The sequence below is a fragment of the Pollachius pollachius genome, assembly GCF_949987615.1.
Source record: "Pollachius pollachius genome assembly, chromosome: 8".
NCBI lineage: Eukaryota > Metazoa > Chordata > Actinopteri > Gadiformes > Gadidae > Pollachius > Pollachius pollachius.
Window position 1 is genome coordinate 4,681,579 of NC_136941.1, and position 23,417 is coordinate 4,704,995.

Sequence of the window (23,417 nt, forward strand, 5' to 3'; positions counted from 1 at the left end):
ATTCCTCTCTCTCCCCCTCCATCCTATATCGGTCTCTCGGTGTCTCTCTCTCTCTCTCCCTCTCCATCCTCTCTCGGTCATGATCACGGTGGAGGGGGAGGGTTAGAGGAGAGATCTGGAGCATTACATCATGCTGGCAGACTAACGCAGCATCACACTCCGGATTGGCCCGCCCTGCGTGGCACACGGATGTGATTGGTTGACTCCCAGCACCTGCGGACTGGAGAGAGGACAGCGGTGGTGTTGCGCGCGAGGGAGGCTTCGGATACAAGGTGAGGTTGGCGCGGGGAGAAGATGAGGAATATAAACAACATCACATCATATCCGAGGAAGATGATCTGAGAGGACTCGACCTCTACATGACTTCTGCCTCCGAGAGCGGGAAGACGCGCTGAACCTCGTGCGACTCGGACGGTAGGACGGCTTGTGTATCAGGTGTGTGTGTGTGTGTGTGTGTGTGTGTGTGTGTGTGTGTGTGTGTGTATGTGTGTGTGTGTGTGTGAGTGTGTATAGTGTTTTTTTTGTGCACTTGCATCAGGTGTGTGTGTGTGTGTGTGTGTGTGTGTCTGGATTAGGTGTGTAGGTATTTAACGCTTATTCATCGGTTACAGCTTAGTGTGTGTGTGTGTGTGTGTGTGTGTGTGTGTGTGTGTGTGTGTGTGTGTGTGTGTGTGTGTGTGTGTGTGCGCGTGTGTGTGTGTGTGTGTTTGTGTGTGATCTGCAGAACTGCACGTCTAGGCTCTTACTTTGATACATATATATTGACTTCAGAAACAGGTCCTTAAAGAGCAGGTAGGGGTTAGACAGTACAGAGACAGTTCATTTAGGAGCAGGTAGGGGTGAGACAGTACAGAGACAGATCATTAAGGAGCAGGTAGGGGTTAGACAGTACAGAGACGGGTCATTAAGGAGCAGGTAAGGGTTTGACAGTACAGAGACAGGTCATTAAGGAGCAGGTAGGGGGTAGACAGTACAGAGACAGGTCCTTAAGGCGAGTTTGTGTGTGTGTGTGTGTGTGTGTGTGTGTGTGTGTGTGTGTGTGTGTGTGTGTGTGTGTGTGTGTGTGTGTTCTCCTCCAATCACAGATGCTCCTGCGGGGCTTTGAGGAGTTAACGAGCGTCAGGCAGCTCGTTAAATAATGGAGATGTCATAAATATTGCAACCAGTCGCAGGCTGGAGATGGGAAAAGGAGGGGCCAGTCCCCCCACTCAGTTCAATTCCCCCGCATTCTCCAAACATCTAGTCTACTGGACAGGTCCAGTCATCTGGAGGTCCTGCTCTAAACATATGGGCTGCATACGAATACTCATACTTGACTGCTATATAGTAGGCATTTTGTAGTACGTCACAAATATAGGGCGTCCGAATGCTCAGTACGCATTGTGTAGTAGGCAAAAAGTTTCCGAATGCTTACTACTGCCACAGTATACAACGGTAGGTCACTGCGCTATCCCACAATTCAGCCGGAGTCTGAAAAAAAAAAAAAAAAATCGGTAAATTACTTTTTTTTTAAAAATTTTGCCGGCATCTGATGTGCAGCGCACAGAGGAGAAATACGTAATCTCCAAACATCCGGTGGCGTTTCGGCGGTGTTCGGAAGCGTTCGGAGGCGTTCTACGCATAGCTGTAGAACGTACTACATTAACGGTCAAGTATCAGACACTACACAGAAATAGTATATACTTACTATTCGGATGCAACCCTAGTCTACTGGACAGGTCAACATCATCTGGAGGTCCTGATCTAAACATCTAGTCTACTGGACAGGTCACCAGCATCTGGAGGTCCTGTTCTAAACATCTAGTCTACTGGGCAGGTCACCATCATCTGGAGGTCCTGACCTAAACATCTAGTCTACTGTTTATCTTCTTCCTGTCCTTTCAGAGCTGGTCTTCTCTACTCAGACTCCTCCTCTTGCTGCTCCACGATGGGATCGCACGTCCTCACCCTCGCTCTCCTCTCCGTCCTGACGTCCTCGCTGGGCGCCAGCGGAGACGACTTCCTCCCAGGTGAGGGAGTGACATCATCAGGTGATAAACCGGTTCAGGGTCAGAGGAACGCTTCAGAGCGGGTGAACTGACCTGCTGCGGACTGAGGCCACTGAGACTGGTCCTCCCTGGTCTGGTCTAATCTAGTGTCATCTAGTCTCCTCTAGTCTAGTCTCATCTAGTCTAGTCTCATCTAGTCTAGTGTAGGAGGTGGTCTAGTGTAGGAGGTGGTCTAGTCTAGTGTAGGAGGTGGTCTAGTCTAGTGTAGGAGGTGGTCTAGTGTAGGAGGTGGTCTAGTCTAGTGTAGGAGGTGGTCTAGTCTAGTGTAGGAGGTGGTCTAGTCTAGTGTAGGAGGTGGTCTAGTCTAGTGTAGGAGGTGGTCTAGTCTAGTGTAGGAGGTGGTCTAGTCTAGTGTAGGAGGTGGTCTAGTCTAGTGTAGGAGGTGGTCTGATCTGATGTGTGGGGGTCCTCAGGGGGGTCTGGCTGCCCAGCGCAGTGCGTGTGTGAGACCCGGCCCTGGTACACCCCCCAGTCTGTGTACCACCAGGCCCGGACCGTGGACTGCAATGAGCTCCGCCTCCACCACGTCCCTCCAACCATCTCACCCAACACACAGGTACACGCACACACACACACAGGTACACACACACACACACACACACACACACACATGCACACCACTCAACACACAGGTAAACCACACGCACACAGTTACGCCACCCAACACACAGGTACACCACACACACACAGGTACACCACCCAACACACAGGTACACACACACACACACACAGGTACACCACCCAACACACAGGTAAACCACACACACACACAGGTACACCACACACACACACAGGTACACCACCCAACACACAGGTAAACCACACACACACACACAGGTACACCACACACACACACAGGTACACCACTCAACACACAGGTACGCTACCCAACACATGCACACACACACACACACACACACACACACACACACACACACACACACACACACACACACACACACAGACACACACACACACACACACACCTGTTTGATGATTGGTTATTTGTGTTCCAGGTGCTGCTTCTTCAGAGTAACAACATCTCTCTGATCGGTACCGAGCTGCAGAATCTGAACAACCTGACGGAACTGGACCTGTCGCAGAACCACTTCACACAGGTATGTCTGTCTCTGTCTCTCTCTCTTTCTGATGTGTGTGCGTGTGTGCGTGTGTGCGTGCGTGCGTGCGTGCGTGCGTGCGTGCGTGCGTAGGTCATGGGTCTAGGGTCCATGTGTGTGTGTGTGTGTGCGTGTGTAGGTCATGGGTCTAGGGTCCATGTGTGTGTGTGTGTGTGTGTGTGTGTAGGTGCAGGACATGGGTCTGGGGTCCCTGGAGCAGCTGGTCACGCTGTACCTGGAGGAGAACCTTCTGGAGGGCCTGGAGGACTTCAGCCTGCGGACACTCTCCAGCCTGGAGGAGCTCTACGTCAACCACAACCGCCTCAACTCCATCTCCCAGCACGCCTTCTCAGGCCTCACCAGCCTGCTCAGGTCTCTGCTCCCCCTCACCCCCGCTCATCACATCCCTTTGATCCACACCCCCGCTCATCACATCCCTTTGATCCACACCCCCTCTCATCACATCCCTTTGATCCACACCCCCGCTCATCACATCCCTTTGATCCACACCACCTCAATCACATCCCTTTGATCTACACCACCTCTCCATCACATCTCTTTAATCTACACCACCTCAATCACATCCCTATAATCTACACCACATCTCAATCACCTCCCCTAATCTACACCAACTCACCTCCCTTTATTCTACACCACCTCTCCAACACCTCCCTTTATTCTACACCACGTCTCCAACACCTACACTACCTCTCCATCACCTCTACACCACCACTCCATCATCTCCGTTTAATATACACCACCACTCCATCATCTCCCTTTAATATACACCACCTCTCCAACACATCCTTTTAATCTACACCACATCCCTTTAATCGACACCACCTCTCCCAACACCACCCTTTGATCTACACCGACAGGCTCCATCTGAACTCCAACCGCCTGGTGGCCATTGACCGGCGCTGGTTCGAGTCGCTGCCCTCCCTGGAGATCCTGATGATCGGGGAGAACCCCATCCTGGGCCTGGAGGAGCGCACCTTCCAGCCCCTGGCCCGGCTCCACAGCCTGGTCCTGGCCGGGATGGGTCTGGAGGAGGTCCCCCCCGCCGCCTTCCTGGGCCTCCACTACCTGGAGAGCCTGTCCTTCTACGACAACAAGCTCAGGTACAGCCGCCCTACCAATTATCCAATCAACCAATTAAAAAAGAAACCAATTAACCAATTACATCTTACATTTACATCATCATTTAGGGCATTTAGCAGACGCTTTTATCCAAAGCGACTTACAATAAGTGCATTTGTTACAATAAGTACATTTGTCATAAGAAGTGAAACGATATATCGCAATTACCATTCCATAATGAAGCAATGAACCGAGCTGTCGTTCTGGATGTTCTGCTGGTCTCTAGGTGGGTTCCCCGCGAGGCTCTCAGCATGCTGCAGAACCTCAAGTTCCTGGACCTGAACCGGAACCCCATCTCCCGGGTCGGACCGGGGGACTTCCAGGACCTGCTCCACCTCGAGGAGCTCAGGTGGGCGTTCCGGGCCAGGGTTGTGGGAGTATGGTGTGGTGTGAGGGTAGTGTTGGGCTGGGGTTAGGGTGGTGTGATGGTGGTGTGAGGGTGGTGTTGTGCTGTGAGGGTGTTGTTGTGGTGGTTTTTGGGTGGTGTGAGGGTGGTGTAGTGGTGGTGTGGTGGTGGTATGAGGGTGGTGTCCGGGTGGTGTAACGTCTCCCTGTGCTCCAGTCTGAACTACATGGACCAGCTGGTGGCGGTGGAGCGAGACGCCTTCCAGAACCTCCCAGAGATGGTGAAGCTGGAGGTCTACAGCAACCCAGGGCTGGTCTCCGTAGACCCCCACGCCTTCAGGTGACTGTCTCTCTATCTGTCTGTCTCTCTACCTTCTCTGTCTCTCCTCCTGTTTGTCTTTTCACCTGTAGCTCTACCGGTCTCTCTACATTTTACCTGTCTCCTTATCTCTACCTGTCTCCTTACCCTCTACCTATCTTTCGGCATCTCTACCTGTCTCCCTACCTTCTACATGTCTTCCTGTATCCCTACCTGTCCCTTACCTTCTACCTGTCTTCCTGTATCTCTACCTGTCTCCCTACCTTCTACCTATCTTTCTGCATCTCTACCTGTCTCCCTACCTTCTACATGTCTTCCTGTATCTCTACCTGTCCCTTACCTTTTACCTGTCTTCCTGTATCTCTACCTGTCTCCCGACCTTCTGCCTGTCTTCCTGTATCTATACCTGTCCCCTACCTTCTACCTGTCTTCCTGTAACTCTACCTGTCTCCCTACCTTATACCTGTGTGTGTGTGTGTGTGTGTTCTGCTCCCCAGTGGTCTTCCCTCCCTGCGGACACTGCTGTTGCATAGCAACCAGCTGAGCCTACTGTCCAATCAGCTGCTGACGTCCCTTCCTGGTCTGGAGGAGCTGTCCCTCCACTCCAACCCGCTGCGCTGTGACTGCCTAGCCGCCTGGGGCCCCCACCTCGGCAACCAATCAGCCGTCAAGCTGCTGGACGGGCCCCTCACCACCTGCTCCTCCCCCCCCCAGCTGCTCGGCCGCGAGCTCCAGGAAGTGGTCTCTATTGGCTGGGGCGCTGTGGGGGGCGGGGCCAGCGGGAACAGCTGCCTGCCGCAGGTCTCCTCCCTCTCCTTCCCCCCCGTCCTCAACCTCAGCTCCGGACAGCCAATCACGCTGCCCTGCTGGGCCAGTGCTGACCCCGCCCCCCAGTTCTACTGGGTCACGCCCACCGGAGACAAGGTGTGTACCCCTAAGCAGTGGGCCTGTCAGGTGAGCTAGTTAGAAGTAGAGATGGTTGGTCCTGGTTAGTAGGTTGATGTGTGTCTGGCCTGTCAGGTGAGCTAGTTAGAAGTAGAGATGGTTGGTCCTGGTTAGTAGGTTGATGTGTGTCTGGCCTGTCAGGTGAGCTAGTTAGAAGTAGAGATGGTTGGTCCTGGTTAGTAGGTTGATGTGTGTCTGGCCTGTCAGGTGAGCTAGTTAGAAGTAGAGATGGTTGGTCCTGGTTAGTAGGTTGATGTGTGTCTGGCCTGTCAGGTGAGCTAGTTAGTGGAGATGGTTAGTCCTGGTAAGTCGGTTGATGTTTGTCTGGCCTGTCAGGTGAGCTAGTTAGTGGAGATGGTTGGTCCTGGTTAGTAGGTTGATGTGTGTCTGGCCTGTCAGGTGAGCTAGTTAGAAGTAGAGATGGTTGGTCCTGGTTAGTAGGTTGATGTGTGTCTGGCCTGTCAGGTGAGCTAGTTAGTGGAGATGGTTAGTCCTGGTAAGTCGGTTGATGTTTGTCTGGCCTGTCAGGTGAGCTAGTTAGTGGAGATGGTTGGTCCTGGTTAGTAGGTTGATGTGTGTCTGGCCTGTCAGGTGAGCTAGTTAGTGGAGATGGTTAGTCCTGGTTAGTAGGTTGATTTGTTTCTGTCCTGTCAGGTGAGCTCGGAGGCGGGGGCGTCGCTGCAGAGCTCTGGACCAATCAGGAGGAGGAGACACCGTGTGTCCCCGTCGGGAGCTCTGGTGATGGAGCATCTCGACCAATCAGACGCTGGTACCTGCAGTTGTCATGGCTACCATAATGGATCTGGTATGACTGTTGAGCAAGCGATTAACCTGCTTTCTCTCTGTCTCTGTCTCTGTGTGTGTCTGTCTCTCTCTCCCCCCCCCCAGGCCTGTATACGTGTGTAGCGTGGAACGTGGAGGGGGCTGACACCAGGAGTGTCTCCGTGTTCGTGGACTCCAGGGGGCGTGGCTCCGGTCCCGGCGGGGAGGAACCCTGGGGGGGCAACTCCTCCCACTCTGTCGCCTCCCTGGTCCTCCAGGCCAAGGTACGTCCTTCTACTGCTCCTCCAGTTAGCACTGGTCAGGTTAGGGCTAGGTAGTTCTGGTATTAACGTGTGTGTGTGTGTGTGTGTGTGTGTGTGTGTGTGTGTGTGTGTGTGTGTGTGTGTGTGTGTGTGTGTGTGTGTGTGTGTGTGTGTGTGTGTGCGTGAAGGTGGTCCGATCCCACTCTGTTCTTTTGGAGTGGAAGTTGTTTTCCAGCCAACCAGCGGCTGGGTCTGGAGGCTCCGCCCACCAGGAGGTGTTGCCCCGCCCCCCACGCTGGACCAGCGCCAGCGTGCACATCGACAGCTCTCAGATCAGCTACACGGCCACGGTACCATCAATAACCAATGCTATTGATCAGCTGCAGGGCTACGGTACCGTCAATAAACAATCGATAACCAATACTATCGATCAGCTGCAGGGCTACGGTACCATCAATAACCCATCAATAACCAATACTATGGATCAGCTGTATGGCCACTGTGCCTTCAATAACCAATATCATTGATCAATAACCAATTATATTGATCGATAACCAATCAATAACCAATACTGTTGATCAGCTGTACGGCCACGGTACCATCAATCACCAATACTATCGATCAATAACCAATACTCTGGATCCTCTCTCGCTCCAGGTGCCGGTGGACGTCCAGGAGTACAACCTGACCCACCTGCTCCCCGCCACCGACTACCACGTGTGTCTGGGCGTCTCCTCCACCGCCCCTCTCCTCCCTCCCCCCTCCCCCTCCCCTCTGTCCCCTCCCTCCCCCTCCTCCCCCCCTCCCCCGCTCCACACCGCCTGCGTCAACGTCACCACCCGGGAGGCGGGGCTGGCCGTGGCGCTGGTGGTCTCCCCGGGCAACAGCGTTGCCATGGCGGCGGTGACGGGCTCCCTGTTCGCCCTGCTCCTAATGCTCCTGCTGGGAGGCGTCATGGCCCGCCGCCTCCACTCCAAGAGCTGCTCCCTGAAGACCTACCTCCACAGCTCCTCGTCCTCCTCCTCCATCCCGCTGAAGGAGCTCTACCCCCCCCTCATCACGCTCTGGGACGCCGACGCCGACAAGGAGAAGGAGCGCGAGGAGGAGCAGGGAGGGGCGCCCATAGACACGTCCAAGACCTACCTCTGGTAGACCGGCAGGAGCAGACAGACAGGGAGACACGCAGACAGGAGACACACAGACAGACAGGAGACACACAGACAGGAGACACACACAGAGACAAGAGACACATATCGCTATGCATGATGCTGCCATGACCATCCCATGGGGATGCTGTGGCGTTGCCGTGGTAATGCCCTGGTCATCCCATGGTGATGCTGTGGCGTTGCCGTGGTAATGCCCTGGTCATCCCATGGTGATGCCGTGGCGTTGCCGTGGTAATGCCCTGGTGATGCCAGTACTACTGCTGTAGAACTACAGCACTACTGCAGTATTGTAGTACTATTGCAGTACTACTCCTACAGTACTACTGCTGTTCTGCTTCTCCCATGATGTTTACATGAGCTGAACCGGGTGGCGGTACTCAACACCTCTGGATGTTCAGTTCACTAAACTCCACCTCTGGATGTCAAGTTCACTAAACTCCACCTCTGGATGTTCAGTTCACTAAACTCCACCTCTGGATGTCTAGTTCACTAAACTCCCACTCTGGATGTCTAGCTCACTAAACTCCACCTCTGGATGTTCAGTTCACTAAACTCCACCTCTGGATGTTCAGTTCACTAAACTCCACCTCTGGATGTCAAGTTCACTAAACTCCACCTCTGCTCTCAGAGTCCCAGAGAACAGTGTTGCCCTGACACACCTTTCTGCATCGTAAACATTGTTTTCTGGTCCAACCAGAGACCACTCACTACTCAAACTCCAACTGGTTGTTCTGTGTTCAAGGTTGTAGTTAATTTACACAGCCAGTTATTCTGCATGCCTTTGCACTAATGTGTTGGACTAAACCCTACTTTACCCCGAGCTAACTTAACCCCATTACCATACCCTACTATACCTAAGCCTGCTTTACCCAAGCCTACTTTACCCTAGCCTACTTAACCCCATTACCCTAGCCTACTTTACCACATTACCCTAGCCTATTTTACCCTAGCCTACTTTATCACATTACCCTAGCCTACTTTATCACATTACAGGACCCTACTTTACCCTAGCCTACCTTACCCTAGCATAGCTTGCCCTATGCTACTTTACCACATTTACTTTAACCTACTTGACCCTGCATTGTCCTAGTCGACTGTACCTGGCATTACCCTACTATAGTTGAACCTACATTGCCCTAGCCGTAAGGTTACATGATTGACTGTACGATTGTCCACCATCAGCCCTCAGCCCCATCCCACGTGTAATTGGGGAATTTTACAACTATATTTTATTGTCATCCAAATTCCTTTGCTCTTTTAATACATGTTTTATGATTGGAAATGTGTGCTAGAGCTGCCAACCACTGGAATACTGTACTGAAAGGATTTAGCTAGAGCTGTTTGCATAAGCTAGGGTTACGGTTAGCCAGAGTTGTTAGTATAAGCAACCGTCTCTTGTTAGGCAGAGCTGTAAGCATTAGCTACTTTTTTTAAACACTGTACGACGGATGTCACACACACACACACACACACACACACACACACACACACACACACACACACACACACACACACACACACACACACACACACACACACACACACGGCGTTTTGATGCCTGCTGTCACTCTGGAATGAGATGAAGATCTCACCACTAAACTGTCACTCCTTACTCTTCTCGACATGCGGACCTTGGTGAGATCTAGGTCTACCACTTTCTTCTCGCTATGCGAACGCTGTGAATTCATCGGAACATTATCGGGCCAACTTCCGCCCCCTAGTGGCGGGACGGGGGAGGACCGCTGCCTCATCTCGATCCAACCTGCAGGGTATTTTGTACAAATGTAAACTGCTTTATATTTGAACTCTACTGTTGTCCTGATTATCCAAACACCAGTTGTAACTGAAATGTGAGGGTGTGTCATAAATATAGATGTTATCCATATGCACCACAGACACTGAGCATTGAACACCTTGATATAATAAAAAACAATAGACACGAATCTTGAGAATGGCTGCTCATATCATACCTATCAATATCATATTTTATTTCATATATGTTCATATTTTATATCAAACGTTCGTATATACATCATATGTTCTTATTATATATCATATTCATAATCTTTATGATACTATAGTTCATTTTATACATCATATATGTTCAAATAATATATTACATGTTCCTATTATATATCGTTGTTCGGAGTATATATATCTTCATATAATATATCATATCTTCATAGTATTTATCAAAGCTAGTATTGAATATAATTTAATATGTTCATATGATATATTATATCATATACCCCCTTCAAAAGTGCAAAGTTTTGTCTCAATAACAACAATGACGTTGCAGTGGCCATTTAAATAAATGCTACTCAAAGCACTTAGGCAAAAGGTCAAGTCAAAAAGTCTGCCTCAGAAGGTTGCAGGAACTGGAAGCCTGTCATGCATATAGAGGACACCTCCCTTAAGTTGGGTGGAGCGTTTTGTAACGATATCTAATCAATTATGTCTCATCACATGACGCCACAGTGAGGGGTCATGAGGGCTGTGAGGCGTGATGAGGTCACAGTGAGGGCTCATGAGGACTGTGAAGGGTCATGAGGTCACAGTGAGGGGTCATGAGGGTCTGTGAGGGGTCATGAGGTCACAGTGAGGGGTCATGAGGACTGTGAGGGGTCATGAGGTCACAGTGAGGGGTGATGAGGTCACAGTGAGCGGTCATGAGGTCACAGTGAGGGGTCATGAGGGTCTGTGAGGGGTGATGACGTCACAGTGAGGGGTCATGGGGGTCTGTGAGGGGTCATGAGGTCACAGTGAGGGGTCATGAGGGTCTGTGAGGGGTCATGAGGTCACAGTGAGGGGTCATGAGGGTCTGTGAAGGGTCGTGAGTGTCATGAGGGCCGGTCGCTTTGAATACCTCCGTGGCTGCTTGCATTCCTAGTTATAATTAGCGATTATTATTAGTTATATTTAAGTATTCTTAGTCCTAGTTATATATCGTTGTTCGGAGTATATATATCTTCATATAATATATCATATCTTCATAGTATTTATCAAAGCTAGTATTGAATATAATTTAATATGTTCGTATGATATATTATATCATATACCCCCTTCAAAAGTGCAAAGTTTTGTCTCAATAACAACAATGACGTTGCAGTGGCCATTTAAATAAATGCTACTCAAAGCACTTAGGCAAAAAGTCAATCACAAGTCTGCCTCAGAAGGTTGCAGGAACTGGAAGCCTGTCATGCATATAGAGGACACCTCCCTTAAGTTGGGTGGAGCGTTTTGTAACGATATCTAATCAATTATGTCTCATCACATGACGCCACAGTGAGGGGTCATGAGGGCTGTGAGGCGTGATGAGGTCACAGTGAGGGCTCATGAGGACTGTGAGGGGTCATGAGGTCACAGTGAGGGGTCATGAGGGTCTGTGAGGGGTGATGACGTCACAGTGAGGGGTCATGGGGGTCTGTGAGGGGTCATGAGGTCACAGTGAGGGGTCATGAGGGACTGTGAAGGGTCGTGAGTGTCATGAGGGCCGGTCGCTTTGAATACCACCGTGGCTGCTCGCATTCCTAGTTATAATTAGCGATTATTATTAGTTATATTTAAGTATTCTTAGTCCTAGTTATTATACTTAGTTATAATAAGGGATTCTGTAGATCCCTGTTGTGATTCTGGGGTTTAGGTATTATCATCATTGTTATACATAGCGGTTAACATGAGCAGTAGCCGTTAAGTCTGGATGCATGATGCACTAGTTAGAGTGAAAAGTATCGTGTACTTGTAGGCTTTACGTTTAAATATAGCCTATAATGTTGTCTTTGTAGTTGTTTGATAACGATAAGAATCCTTAATAACAGTAATAGTTTATACAATAAAAACAATATATAAACAATAATAATAATAATCCTTTGTTCTTCATGTCTGGTTGCTTAGCAGGAGGATGGTTGCTAGGCAGAACGACTGACGGCCCGACGTGAAACGCGGCGCTGGAACCGGGAAGTGACGTCAGACGGTGTTGATGTTTTGCGGGACGGCTCCGGTTGTTTTTGTTCTCCGTTCACCTCGAAAACCGATCAATTAGTGGCGTTCAACGGGGTTTTCCGTCGCCTAACGGTCTACGGTCGATCAGTTCACAAGACCGCGTGGCTCGGAGGCGGAGAAGCCGACGATTTAGCTCCAGAAAGGGAGGACTCGTCACCTCTTTGACCCCCCCCCCCACACCACCATGACGATCCTCCCGAAGAAGAAGCCCGGCTCCGCCGTCGGGGTCTCGGATCACGCCGACGACAGCGACCGCCGGAGCGGTTCCGACCCACACCAGCATCCGCACCCCCGGACCGGAGCCCGGCCCAGAGCTTCTCCGCCCCCGTGGTCCTACCAGCCCGCCCCGGCCTCCGCCAGGGAGGACAGGCGTAGCATCGAGGCTAGTTCTCGGCCGCAGCAGGCCTCTCCCCAGCCTGGCGGCTCGGGGTCTCCCGTAGGACCGGGCGAAGGGAGAGACAACAGCGGCGGAATAGCGGCTGGTTCCCGGGGTGAAGTGGTGGTGTCGGCCGGGGCTGGTTGTGGAGGAGGGATCAGCAGCTGCTGCTCGGGGCCTGGGCTTAGCAAGCGGCGGCGACAGGCAGGCACTTGTTCCGGCGGAGTAGCCGCTCTCACCGGGGGAGGTCAGCCCGGGGTGACCGGCCAAGGAAGCATTGGGTCAGGCGGAGAGACGGAGGAAGGAGCCGGTGGAAACAACAGCGAAGACGAGTATGAGAATGCCGCTCGGCTGCAGTCGGTTGACCCGGCAACGGTGGAGCAGGTACGGGCTGATTTACCACTAGTGGAGGGCTATGCATGGGGGTCAGAGAGCAGCGATGGTTAGATAGATTGTATTAAATACAGAGTATTATGTTACAATTACCAGGGAACATGTCTGGGTGATGTTGTATATAACTCCCATAATTAATATAATTTTAATTACAAGAACATTAATACTTATTAGTGATAAATGCTTATTTCACACTACATTAATATATATATATATATATAAACTAACTTTATGAATACTAAATTTTAGATAAAAGACTAGGGAATGATAGGGATGAGAGAGGAGAGACAGAATGATGAAGGGATGAGAGAGGAGAGACAGAATGATGGAGGCATAACGAAGGAGTCAATGTTTATATTTGACATCAATTACCACTGCGACTAGCATAATAATTTACTTAGTAGTTAACTTTACAAACAATATAAATAAAACTACACTAGCACTTATGTTGATGGTTAGTTTAGGTGTATGGTTAGACATGGTTAGTTTAGGTGTAAGGTAAGAGATGGTTAGTTTAGGTGTAAGGTAAGCGATGGGTAGTTTAAGTGTAAGGTAAGCGATGGGTAGTTTAGGTGTAAGGTAAGAGATGGTTAGTTGAGGGATGGTGAGTGATGATAAGGGATGGTGAGTTTAGCTGTTGGGTTGGAGATGGTTAGGTTAGGTGTCATGTTGAGGCATGGAGTTTAGTTAGGACTAGTTAAGAGTGAACCACACAGAGTTTACTTTGGTTTAGTTTCTGAGCGTTTCAACAAGTGTTTAAATGTAACACAACTAGTGAATGAGAAGGAGTCAGTGAGTGTGTATTTGACAGCTCATTGGTCATCACTACATTTGAAGTGTGGAGACACTTCAAATGTACGTTCGCTGTAGGCTACATGGGATATGCTAATATTTTTGTTTCATTGGGATTTATTTCGAGAGTTTTGTATCATGTATCACAACGACTATATTGAGCCAAGACTACTAATATCAAACAACATATATAACCAGCAAAGGAAGCCTATCCTTGATCTGCATAACACACGCCTCTCTTTGACGACCTTGCCCATGAAAGGAGCGCCGTCTTCGGCTCCTTTCACCAGCTCACAGCGGACCGCGCTGGGAGGAAGTCTAGCTTTAACAAAGCCTTGCTTCACCTTGAAGGAACTTGGTTGACATGAATGTGCTGTGGCTGCGTTGTTTGGCTCTCCTTAACCCTAATGTAGACTTAAGAGACATGAAGATGGCTCTACATCACCCTGACGTACAGCGTTAGAGACCCTTCACCCTAATCTACAGCATTAGAGACATAGAGGATGGCTCTCCTTAACCCTAACATACAGTGTTAGAGACAAAGAGGATGGCTCTCCTTAACCTAGGGGGTAAGGGTATTGCCAGGTACCTCACAATTCAATTTGATTCTTAAGGTCTTGATTCGATTCAATTTCGTTTAAATATTGATCCAATTGCTTCGATATCGATTCAATAATACGTGCAGATGACAAAAATACCTAAATATTATTTAGAATTAACCATTTCAAAATGAATTAACCATTTAATTGTGCTTTAACTAGCAAAAAGGGAATACACCATTGTATACTATTGTTCCTGAGCTAAACTTGTAGCATAAAATTAATAGTCATAACATGGACAAATGTAAAAGGGCATGTACATTTAGGCATACTCGCTTCTAGATTACAATGTATGCTTCTTCTTTTTTCTTTTTTTCTGGAAATAATCGATTTCAAAAAAATTCTGAATCGAGAACAAATTAATTGCAGTGCATTGATGAATCGATATTTTGACCCAGCACTACCTAACGTACATCGTTAGACTCCTAAACCTAACGTACAGTGTTAGGGACATAGAGGTTGGCTCTTCATCACCCTAACGTACAGCATTAGAGACATGGAGATGGCTCTACATAACCTCAATGTACGTCTCCCCTCAGAGCAGCGGGATGGCCGGTTTGTCTCACAGGAAGCAGAAAGCAGCCATTTCCTGTCAAATTAAAGATTCTTGAGTAGTTCAATTGACTTGGGGATGTGTGCAGAACCACAACTCTAGCTTGACTACTTTGAGCACAAACCCTCAACCTAAGCCCAAGGAGCATGAAGCCTGTTAGAGGAGGCTGGTTGTCATGATCCTAACAGGACAACAAGCTCTCCTAGGGGGAGGTGAGCCCGCCTTATTGTGAGTCCAGACGAATCACGTTAAAGCAGGTTCACTTCACGTCTCAGGAACTGACCCAATGGCCGCACGTCTTGTGCACACTCGTTTTTTGAGTCTAGTGATTGGCTCCCGCACTTGCCGTCTTTCAAGTTGATCAGCTGATCACTGATTAACTATAACTGTATATGTGTTTGTGTAGCAGGAACACTGGTTTGAGAAGACCCTCGGAGAGAAGAAGGGTTTTGTCATTAAAAAGATGAAGGAAGATGGTGCCTGTTTGTTCAGAGCAGTAGGTGAGTACACACGCACACACATACACACACACACACACCCTGTATCTGCCAGGTAGTATTGTTCCTGTTTATTAACTACCTGTCTGTTTATCTTCCTGTCTACCTGTCTGTGTATCTTCCTGTCTACCTGTCTGTTTATCTTCCTGTCTACCTGTCTGTGTTTCTTCCTGTCTACCTGTCTGTGTGTCTACCTGTCTACCAGCTGACCAGGTGTATGGGGATCAGGATATGCACGAAGTGGTTCGTAAACACTGTATGGACTACCTGGTGAGTCTCCCTGTCTGATGGTTATGAGGAGGAGGAGGTGGGATGGAGGAGGTGGAGGAGGTGTGACGGAGGAATAGGAGGTGCGACCGAGGAGGTGCGAGGAGATGACGGATGTGTTGTTTGTGCTCCTACAGATGAAGAATGCTGATTACTTCTCTAACTACGTGACAGAGGACTTCACCTCCTACATCAACAGGAAGAGGAAAAACAACTGCCATGGCAACCACATCGAGATGCAAGCCATGGCTGAGATGTACAACCGGCCAGTAGAGGTTTACCAGGACGGCACAGGTCTGTCTGCCTGTTTGTCTGCCTGTCGGTCTGTCTGTCTGTCTCTCTCTCTAGTCTACCTGCCTTTTAATGGACCATTTTAACTTCCTGCTCCAGAACCAATCAACACGTTCCATGGTATCCACCAGAACAAGGACGAGCCAATCAGAGTGAGCTACCACAGAAACATCCACTACAACTCCGTGGTGAACCCCAACAAGGCCACGATAGGGGTGGGGCTGGGCCTGCCTGCCTTCAAACCCGGGGTACACACACACACACACACACACACACACACACACACACACACACACACACACACACACACACACACACACACACACACACACACACACACACACACACACACACACACACACACACACACACACACACACACACACACACAGCGGTCTGATGAGGTCCTGTGTGTTCAGTATGCAGACACGTCCCTCATGAAGTCGGCCATCAAGACGTCGGAGGAGTCGTGGATCGAGCAGCAGATGCTGGAGGACAAGAAGCGGGCGACGGACTGGGAGGCCACCAACGAGGCCATCGAGGAGCAGGTGGCCCGCGAGTCCTACCTGCAGTGGCTCCAGGACCAGGAGAAGCAGGCCCGCCAGGTGAGCCCCTGGTCCCTAGCACCTGGTCCCTAGCACCTGGTCCCTAGAACCTGGTCCCTACCACCTGGTCCCTAGCACCTGGTCCCTAGCACCTGGTCCCCACCACCTGGTCCCCACCACCTGGTCCCTACCAACCGGTCCCTACCAACCGGTCCCTACCACCTGGTCCCCACCACCTGGTCCCTACCACCCGGTCCCCACCACCCGGTCCCTACCACCCGGTCCCCACCACCCGGTCCCTACCAACTGGTCCCCACCACCCGGTCCCTACCACCTGGTCCCTACCACCTGGTCCCCACCACCTGGTCTGTACCTGTAGCCTGTCACTGGTCCCTACCACCTGGTCTCTACCTGTAGCCTGTCACTGGTCCCTACCACCTGGTATCTACCTGTAGCGTGTCACTGGTCCCTACCACCTGGTATCTACCTGTAGCCTGTCACTGGTCTGTACCACCTGGTATCTACCTATAGCGTGTCACTGGTCTGTACCACCTGGTATCTACCTGTAGCGTGTCACTGGTCCCTACCACCTGGTATCTACCTGTAGCCTGTCACTGGTCATATTAGGGGTGTAAATCTCTGGTTTCATCACGATACTATATTAATTCGATTATTTGGACAACAATACGATTTTTTTTCGATATCAAAAGTCTGCAGCGATACGATTTCGATTTGTTTCAGGGGCAAGCGATCGATATGAGACGCTATCATATGCACATTTAACACAACCTCTTACATTCACATCAACTCACAAAAAACAACTTATACAACTTATAATTTCATAATTTTATTTCTTTGCTCTTTCGGATATTTAAAACAAAAACAATCCTTTTTTAATACAAAGAAAAAAGTGCCACATTGCATTTAAGTGCAAAAGTTTTTTCATGGTTTAAATTAAAGAGCCTTTAAGGATCTTTGATTTTGAACATAGACCATTCCCAACCTATCAGGGGGGGTAGTTTTCTTCCCTCAGAATCATCTTGGCTGTTTTTTTTTTGAATTGTTAAACTTTTTCAGGGAGCGACGGATCCGTCGGCCAATCAGACCCCGGTTGTGCGAATACATTACTGTTATGCTACTTGGACTCTGTCCAAAGAAATCGCCTTTGTGATACAACCCAGGATACTTTTTGACATATCCACAACACGTGGATATGTCAAAAAGCCGGCCGGCAGCGGGGGATTTAAATATGGAGGAGAAAGTTATCATTGCTGTAGGCAATCGCCCAATCCTGTTTGACCACCTGTTTGACAACACCCTCCTTCGGGATCCATTTTGCAATAACAACAAAAAGCAGGAAGAAGCGGAAAAATCATCACAACCCTAGGTCATACATGTGTATATTTATGCGTTTATATATATTCATAGATGTTTGTGTGTGTGTGTGTGTGTGTGTGTGTGTAGCCCCGTAAGGCTAGTGCTACCTGTAGTTCAGCGACGGCGGCGGCGTCCAGCGGGTTGGACGACTGGAGCGCCCGGTCACCGAGGCAACGGGACTCTGACCCCTCCCACTCTGACCTAGCAACCGCCCCGTCAACCACCAACAAACCACCCTCCCCAACGGGGGCGGGCCTCAGCCTCAACAAGCCCCCCTCTCCCTGTGCACCAGGTGAGAGAGAGACACACACACACACACACACACACACGAGACACAACCCTGACTGTTACCTGTCGGTCTGACCTGTCTGTGCACCCACCTGTCTCTCACCCTGTGCGTCTCCCTGTCTCAGGTCCTAGTAACCCCAGCCGTCACCACCTGGAGTACAGGGCCATCATGCAGGAGATGTCTCCCACAGCGTTTGGTAAGACGCACACGCTCACACACGCACCCTCACAAACACGGACGCACACGCTCTTGGACGCTCACAAACACGCCTGCAAACACACGTGCGTGCACGCTAACACAGACAGAGCATACACACACACACACACACATTTTTTTTAGTTCAAAGAAGTGGTTGAGGTGTGCGGCCCAAGGGCTGCTGGGAGGAGCAGGTGGAGGAACACCTTCAGAACACTCTGCCGGGCGTGGGGGTCCTCTACACAACGTCCCCTCATGTAGTGTGTGTTGTAATGTGTGTGTTCTAATGTGATCCATGTGTTTAAATGTGTGTTCTGTAATGTGATCTGTGTGAGTTATTGTTTCTGTGCGTTATAACGTGTGTATTCTAATGTGGGGTGTTTGTGTTATATTGTGTGTGTTTGTGTGTGTGTGTGTGTGTGGAAATGTGATCTGTGTATTCTAATTTGATGTGTGTCTGGGTTATTGTTTCTGTGTGTAATAATGTGTGTGGTCTAATGTGATGTGGGTGTATTATCGTGTGTGTGTGTGTGTGTGTGTGTGTATTCTGATATGCAACTCGTATCAGATTATTAATTATACACACAGCACCATTGGACTGCGTGTATAATTTGTATTAAAAATGTAAAGTGGGGTAAACTACGTTAACTGTGTTTATAATGTGGATTTGAACGTATTATGTGTATTAAGGTGTACTTTAACGTGTACTGGTTGTCAAATGTGTACAGTGTTTCCCGCAGGATTTTTTTCAGCAGCGGTGGTGTGGTCCCTGAACCCTCTAGGGGGTCAGGGAGCATGCCCCCCCGGCCAAAATTTGTTTGTACCCTTTACATTGGAATGCATGAATCTGGTGCACTTTGAGAGGAGAATATGCACTTAAATCCTATTCAAACAGTCCTGTGTATTACTGTAGATGGGATTATTGGTGTTGTAACTTGGCTTTTGTGTCTTCATTTACAGATTTTTATATTTTTGTAAAGTAATATTTAAACAAAAAATGCCACAACGCAAATATAATTTGCACAATTTAGTTACAGATTTTTGCCTAATGCTTAAACACTAAACATGGTTGCTATCCCAAAAAGAGCGACAACACGCACACACACACATAGGCCTACACACACACACACAATACTAGAGGAAAAACGGCACGGAGGTTGCGGTTTATAGATACAATAAAATGATTGGGCTCAGAGGGTTTTTAACACTGGTGGTCATGTAGCGACACATTTTAGCAACTTACTTTCTCTCTCTCTCTCTCTGTCTCTCTCTCTCTCTGTCTGGCTCACTCTTTCCTTCTTTCTTCGATCTTCCGCTTCACTCGCTACTGCTAGAATCAATGTAACTTTGTAACCGTGTAGGGTAGCCTACTGCCAACAACTGCCACACTCGCTGTGTATTTTTCTTCTTTGATGTTGGTTACGTGACGATGTGCCGCGTGCTGCGCAATTGACGTTACGCGCTGTACATTTTCAAAAAGGAGCTACGTAAAAACAAAAAAAAAAAAAAAAATTAGGAGAAGGATTTTTATTGCAGCGGCGGAGAAAATTCAGCAGCGGCGGCCCGCCGCTGCTGTGTGAACGTGGGGGAAACACTGGTGTATTAACGTGATGTGAACGTGTGTTGTGCATTTAGGTTTACTTTAACGTGTACTGTGTGTATTCTAATGTGAGCTGTGTGTTATATTGTTTCTGTGTGTAATAATGTGTGTGTTCTAATGTGATGTGTGTGTGTGTGTATTGTAATGTGTGTATTCTAATTGGATTTGTGTGTTGGTTATTGTTGCTGTGTGTGTGTGTGTGTGTTCTAATTGGATTTGTGTGTTGGTTATTGTTGCTGTGTGTGTGTGTGCGTGTGTGTGTGTGTGTTCTAATTGGATGCGTGTGGGGGTATTGTTTCTATGTGTAATAATGTGTGTGTTCTAATGTGATTTTTGTGTGTGTTATTGGTTCTGCGTTTATTGTAATGTTTGTATTCTGTTTGTGTGTTATTGTTTATTTATGTATTCTAATGTTCTAGTGTGTGTGTGTGTGTGTGTGTGTGTGTGTGTGTGTGTGTGTGTGTGTGTGTGTGTGTGTGTGTGTGTGTGTGTTATTGTTTCTTAGTGTCGGTGTATTTCAATGTATGCATTGGACTGTGTGTATAATTGGTATTTAAACATGTACTGTGGGGTGTATAACGTGTGTTTATGATGTGTATTTGAAACCGTACTGTGTGTATTAACACACAGTACATACATTCATGTAACATGAATGTATGTGATGTGTATTAGAGTGTACACTAATGTCTACTGTGTTTATAATGTGTATTTAAACGTGTACTGTGTGTATTAAGGTATACCTAAAAGGCTACTGTTTGTATTGACCTGTACCTTAACATGTACTGTGTCTATAATCTGTATCAACATGTATTTAAATGTGTATTTATGTGTACTAACGTGTACTCTGATGTGTCCTGTAACATGTACTGTGTATTAAAGTGTACCTTGTGTATTAACTTAATACAGACATTACACGTTATAGAACATGTTAATACACGAGCAGTACACGTTAATACACGTGTAGTAACGTGTAGTAACATGTAGTAACGTTAATACACGTGTAGTAACGTGTACTATAATGTGAACTGTGTGTATTAACATGTACTCACGTATTAACGTGTCCTCTAACGTGTATTGAGTGTATTAACGGTATTGTAACGTGTCTTAACGTCTACTGCGACATGTCGTGTGTGTGTATTAACTGTGTACTGTGTTTTTTTTTTCTTTTACCGTTCACTATAACGTATATCAAGTTATGCGTGTACTCTAACGTGTACTGTGTGTGTAAACGTGTACTCTAAAGTGTACCGTGTGTATATACGTGTACTCTAAAGTGTACCGTGTGTATAAACGTGTACTCTAAAGTGTACCGTGTGTATATACGTGTACTCTAAAGTGTACCGTGTGTGTAAACGTGTACTCTAAAGTGTACCGTGTGCATGATGTGTACTGTAACCTGTACTGCGTGTGTATTAACGTGTACTTCACTGTGTGCAGGGCTGACGGACTGGGAGGATGATGAGATCCTGGCCTCTGTGCTGGCCGTGTCCCAGCAGGAGTACCTGGACACCATGCTGCCGCAGGGGAGCACGCTGCACCGCGAGAGAGACGCCTCCCCCGACAGCAGCTGATAGACTCACACAACGCACACGTCAACCACACACCATGACGAGCAGCCACGACCTCTGACCTCAACACACACACACACACACACACACACACACACACACACACACACACACACACACACACACACACACACACACACACACACACACACACACACAGCGAGAGAGACAGGGACATGGTGAATAATAAACATGTTGTTTGGAACGCAACATCACGGTTCATCCATTCTTTACTGACACTTCTCCGAGCCAATAGGGGCTCAGACTGATAAGACTTCGCCCCCCCCTCTGTTCAGCTCAACCTCTACGACGGGGGAGGGTCTTACCGCCGATTTTTTTCTTACCGATTGGATGGCAGTTAAATGTTACGCACGCCACAGCCAGGACACGCTTACACTAGCACACACCGCTGGCTATCTGAGGGCGGCTGGGTCAGCTAGCTTGATGATGTGGGCTAGTTAACTCTACCTAATGTGGGCTAACTAACTGATGTCGCTAGCTAGCTGATTAAGGCTAGCAAGATGATGAACACCATCACCCTGTTTTCTGAGTTGCCAAAGCTAGAAGAATATCGATGTCTGAGTACTAAAGTATTACATAACCGAGCTCGCTGAAGCAAATAGTCTTGGATGTGCTAGTTTTATTGCCAACTGGCTTATACCTTATATATATATGGCACGAGACTACGGGTATTTGCTATCCCAAAGTAATACAAACACTACAGAAATGGTCCAATAATTGTATGTGTTGTGATGGAGTCTGAAACTTCAACAGTATTTCCTTTCATATCTTTTGTGGGCCGTTATTGATCGGGTAGTATACCCATAGCTAGCAGAGAAAACCCTTTAAACTAGACACATTTTGCAGCAAGGCCAGCCAGACTAGCTGGTTAGACAGGTGTGTGTCTACCTGGTTAGACAGGTGTGTGTCTACCTGGTTAGACAGGTGTGTGTCTAACTGTATCTGGTTGTGTGTGTTTACCATTACCTATCAACGGCAAGACCCCCCTCCCCCCAAGATCACGCATACAGGAACACAACTTTCTCTTCATCTTCCCCATCCTCATCATCATGGGTCTTATTTAGCTGCATGTCTATTGACCATGACCAATCACATCATAGAGAAGACAATAGAATGATTTGTCATACTTATCCTCTTAATAATTGATCATTGTTATTATTAATAATAATATAAGTTTGTTTTATTTTATTTTCCTGTTTGGGATGAAAATACTTTTTTTTCTTGGAATAAAAAGAGGACGACGTTTCTTGAAAACCAGTTAAGCCTTTTAGTTTTGTTCTGTTCTGATGCGAAGACTGGATACGCACTAGTACTGTCACTGTTAGTAGTTCTATCACTATTAGTAGTTATATCACCATTATTTGTTATACTATCACTGTTAATAGTTATATCACTATTAGTTGTTATACTATCACTATTTTTAGTTATATCACTATTAGTACTACTGTCACTATTAGTAGTGTTATAACTATAAGTAGTTATATCACTGTACTATCACCATTAGTTATACCGTCACTATTAGTAGTTATATAGTTATTAGTCATACTGTCACTATTATTTTTACTGTAACTATTAGTAGTTATATAACTATTTTATCACTATGAGTAGTTATATCACAAGTTGTAGTTCTGTCACTTTTAGTAGTTCTACTGTCACTATTAGTAACTACCGTCAATATTAGTAGTTATAATATCACTATTAGTAGTTCACCTTAAGGGTTCGTTTGGATGTGTCAGATCGTGGTGGGCTTCACGAGATGAGTGTAAAAACGTCTAAACGGTTCACTAGTGAAATGCAGAGTGATGAAGTCCCCCTTGTCCGAAAACAAACTCCTTGCGTGGTGTTGGCCGATAGATGGCGCCAGTGGGCGGGACCGGCCGCATCCAATCAGGTCCAGCCCAGCCGTATGGGCCAACCAATCAGATTCTACCTACCTGCATCCTAGA

General features: G+C 47.9%; 2 protein-coding genes across 2 annotated transcripts; both read left to right on the forward strand.

Moving 5' to 3' along the window:
• Positions 1-1,927: 1,927 nt before the first annotated feature.
• On the forward strand, positions 1,928-8,092 carry LOC307079288 (leucine-rich repeat neuronal protein 1; the record flags this gene model as incomplete). The annotated part of the gene is made up of 12 exons (XM_079741519.1): positions 1,928-2,030; positions 2,462-2,604; positions 3,065-3,166; positions 3,354-3,538; positions 4,045-4,287; positions 4,533-4,655; positions 4,869-4,991; positions 5,468-5,894; positions 6,570-6,684; positions 6,804-6,961; positions 7,129-7,290; positions 7,598-8,092. 12 exons carry the CDS (start codon positions 1,928-1,930, stop codon positions 8,090-8,092), a joined length of 2,379 nt encoding a protein of 792 aa, XP_079597645.1.
• Positions 8,093-12,067: 3,975 nt separating this feature from the next.
• On the forward strand, positions 12,068-22,722 carry otud5a (OTU deubiquitinase 5a). The gene is made up of 9 exons (XM_079742223.1): positions 12,068-12,868; positions 15,228-15,321; positions 15,524-15,588; positions 15,723-15,879; positions 15,976-16,124; positions 16,296-16,481; positions 17,886-18,090; positions 18,212-18,283; positions 21,320-22,722. Exons 1-9 carry the CDS (start codon positions 12,293-12,295, stop codon positions 21,451-21,453), a joined length of 1,638 nt encoding a protein of 545 aa, XP_079598349.1. The 5' UTR covers positions 12,068-12,292; the 3' UTR covers positions 21,454-22,722.
• Positions 22,723-23,417: the final 695 nt, after the last annotated feature.

Coding starts and splice junctions, on each gene's coding strand:
- otud5a (XM_079742223.1), top strand. CDS start 12,293: ATGACGATCCTCCCGAAGAAGAAGCCCGGCTCCGCCGTCGGGGTCTCG. Junction 16,125..16,295: donor TGCCTGCCTTCAAACCCGGG/GTACACACACAC, acceptor CTGTGTGTTCAG/TATGCAGACACGTCCCTCAT. Junction 18,284..21,319: donor GATGTCTCCCACAGCGTTTG/GTAAGACGCACA, acceptor CACTGTGTGCAG/GGCTGACGGACTGGGAGGAT.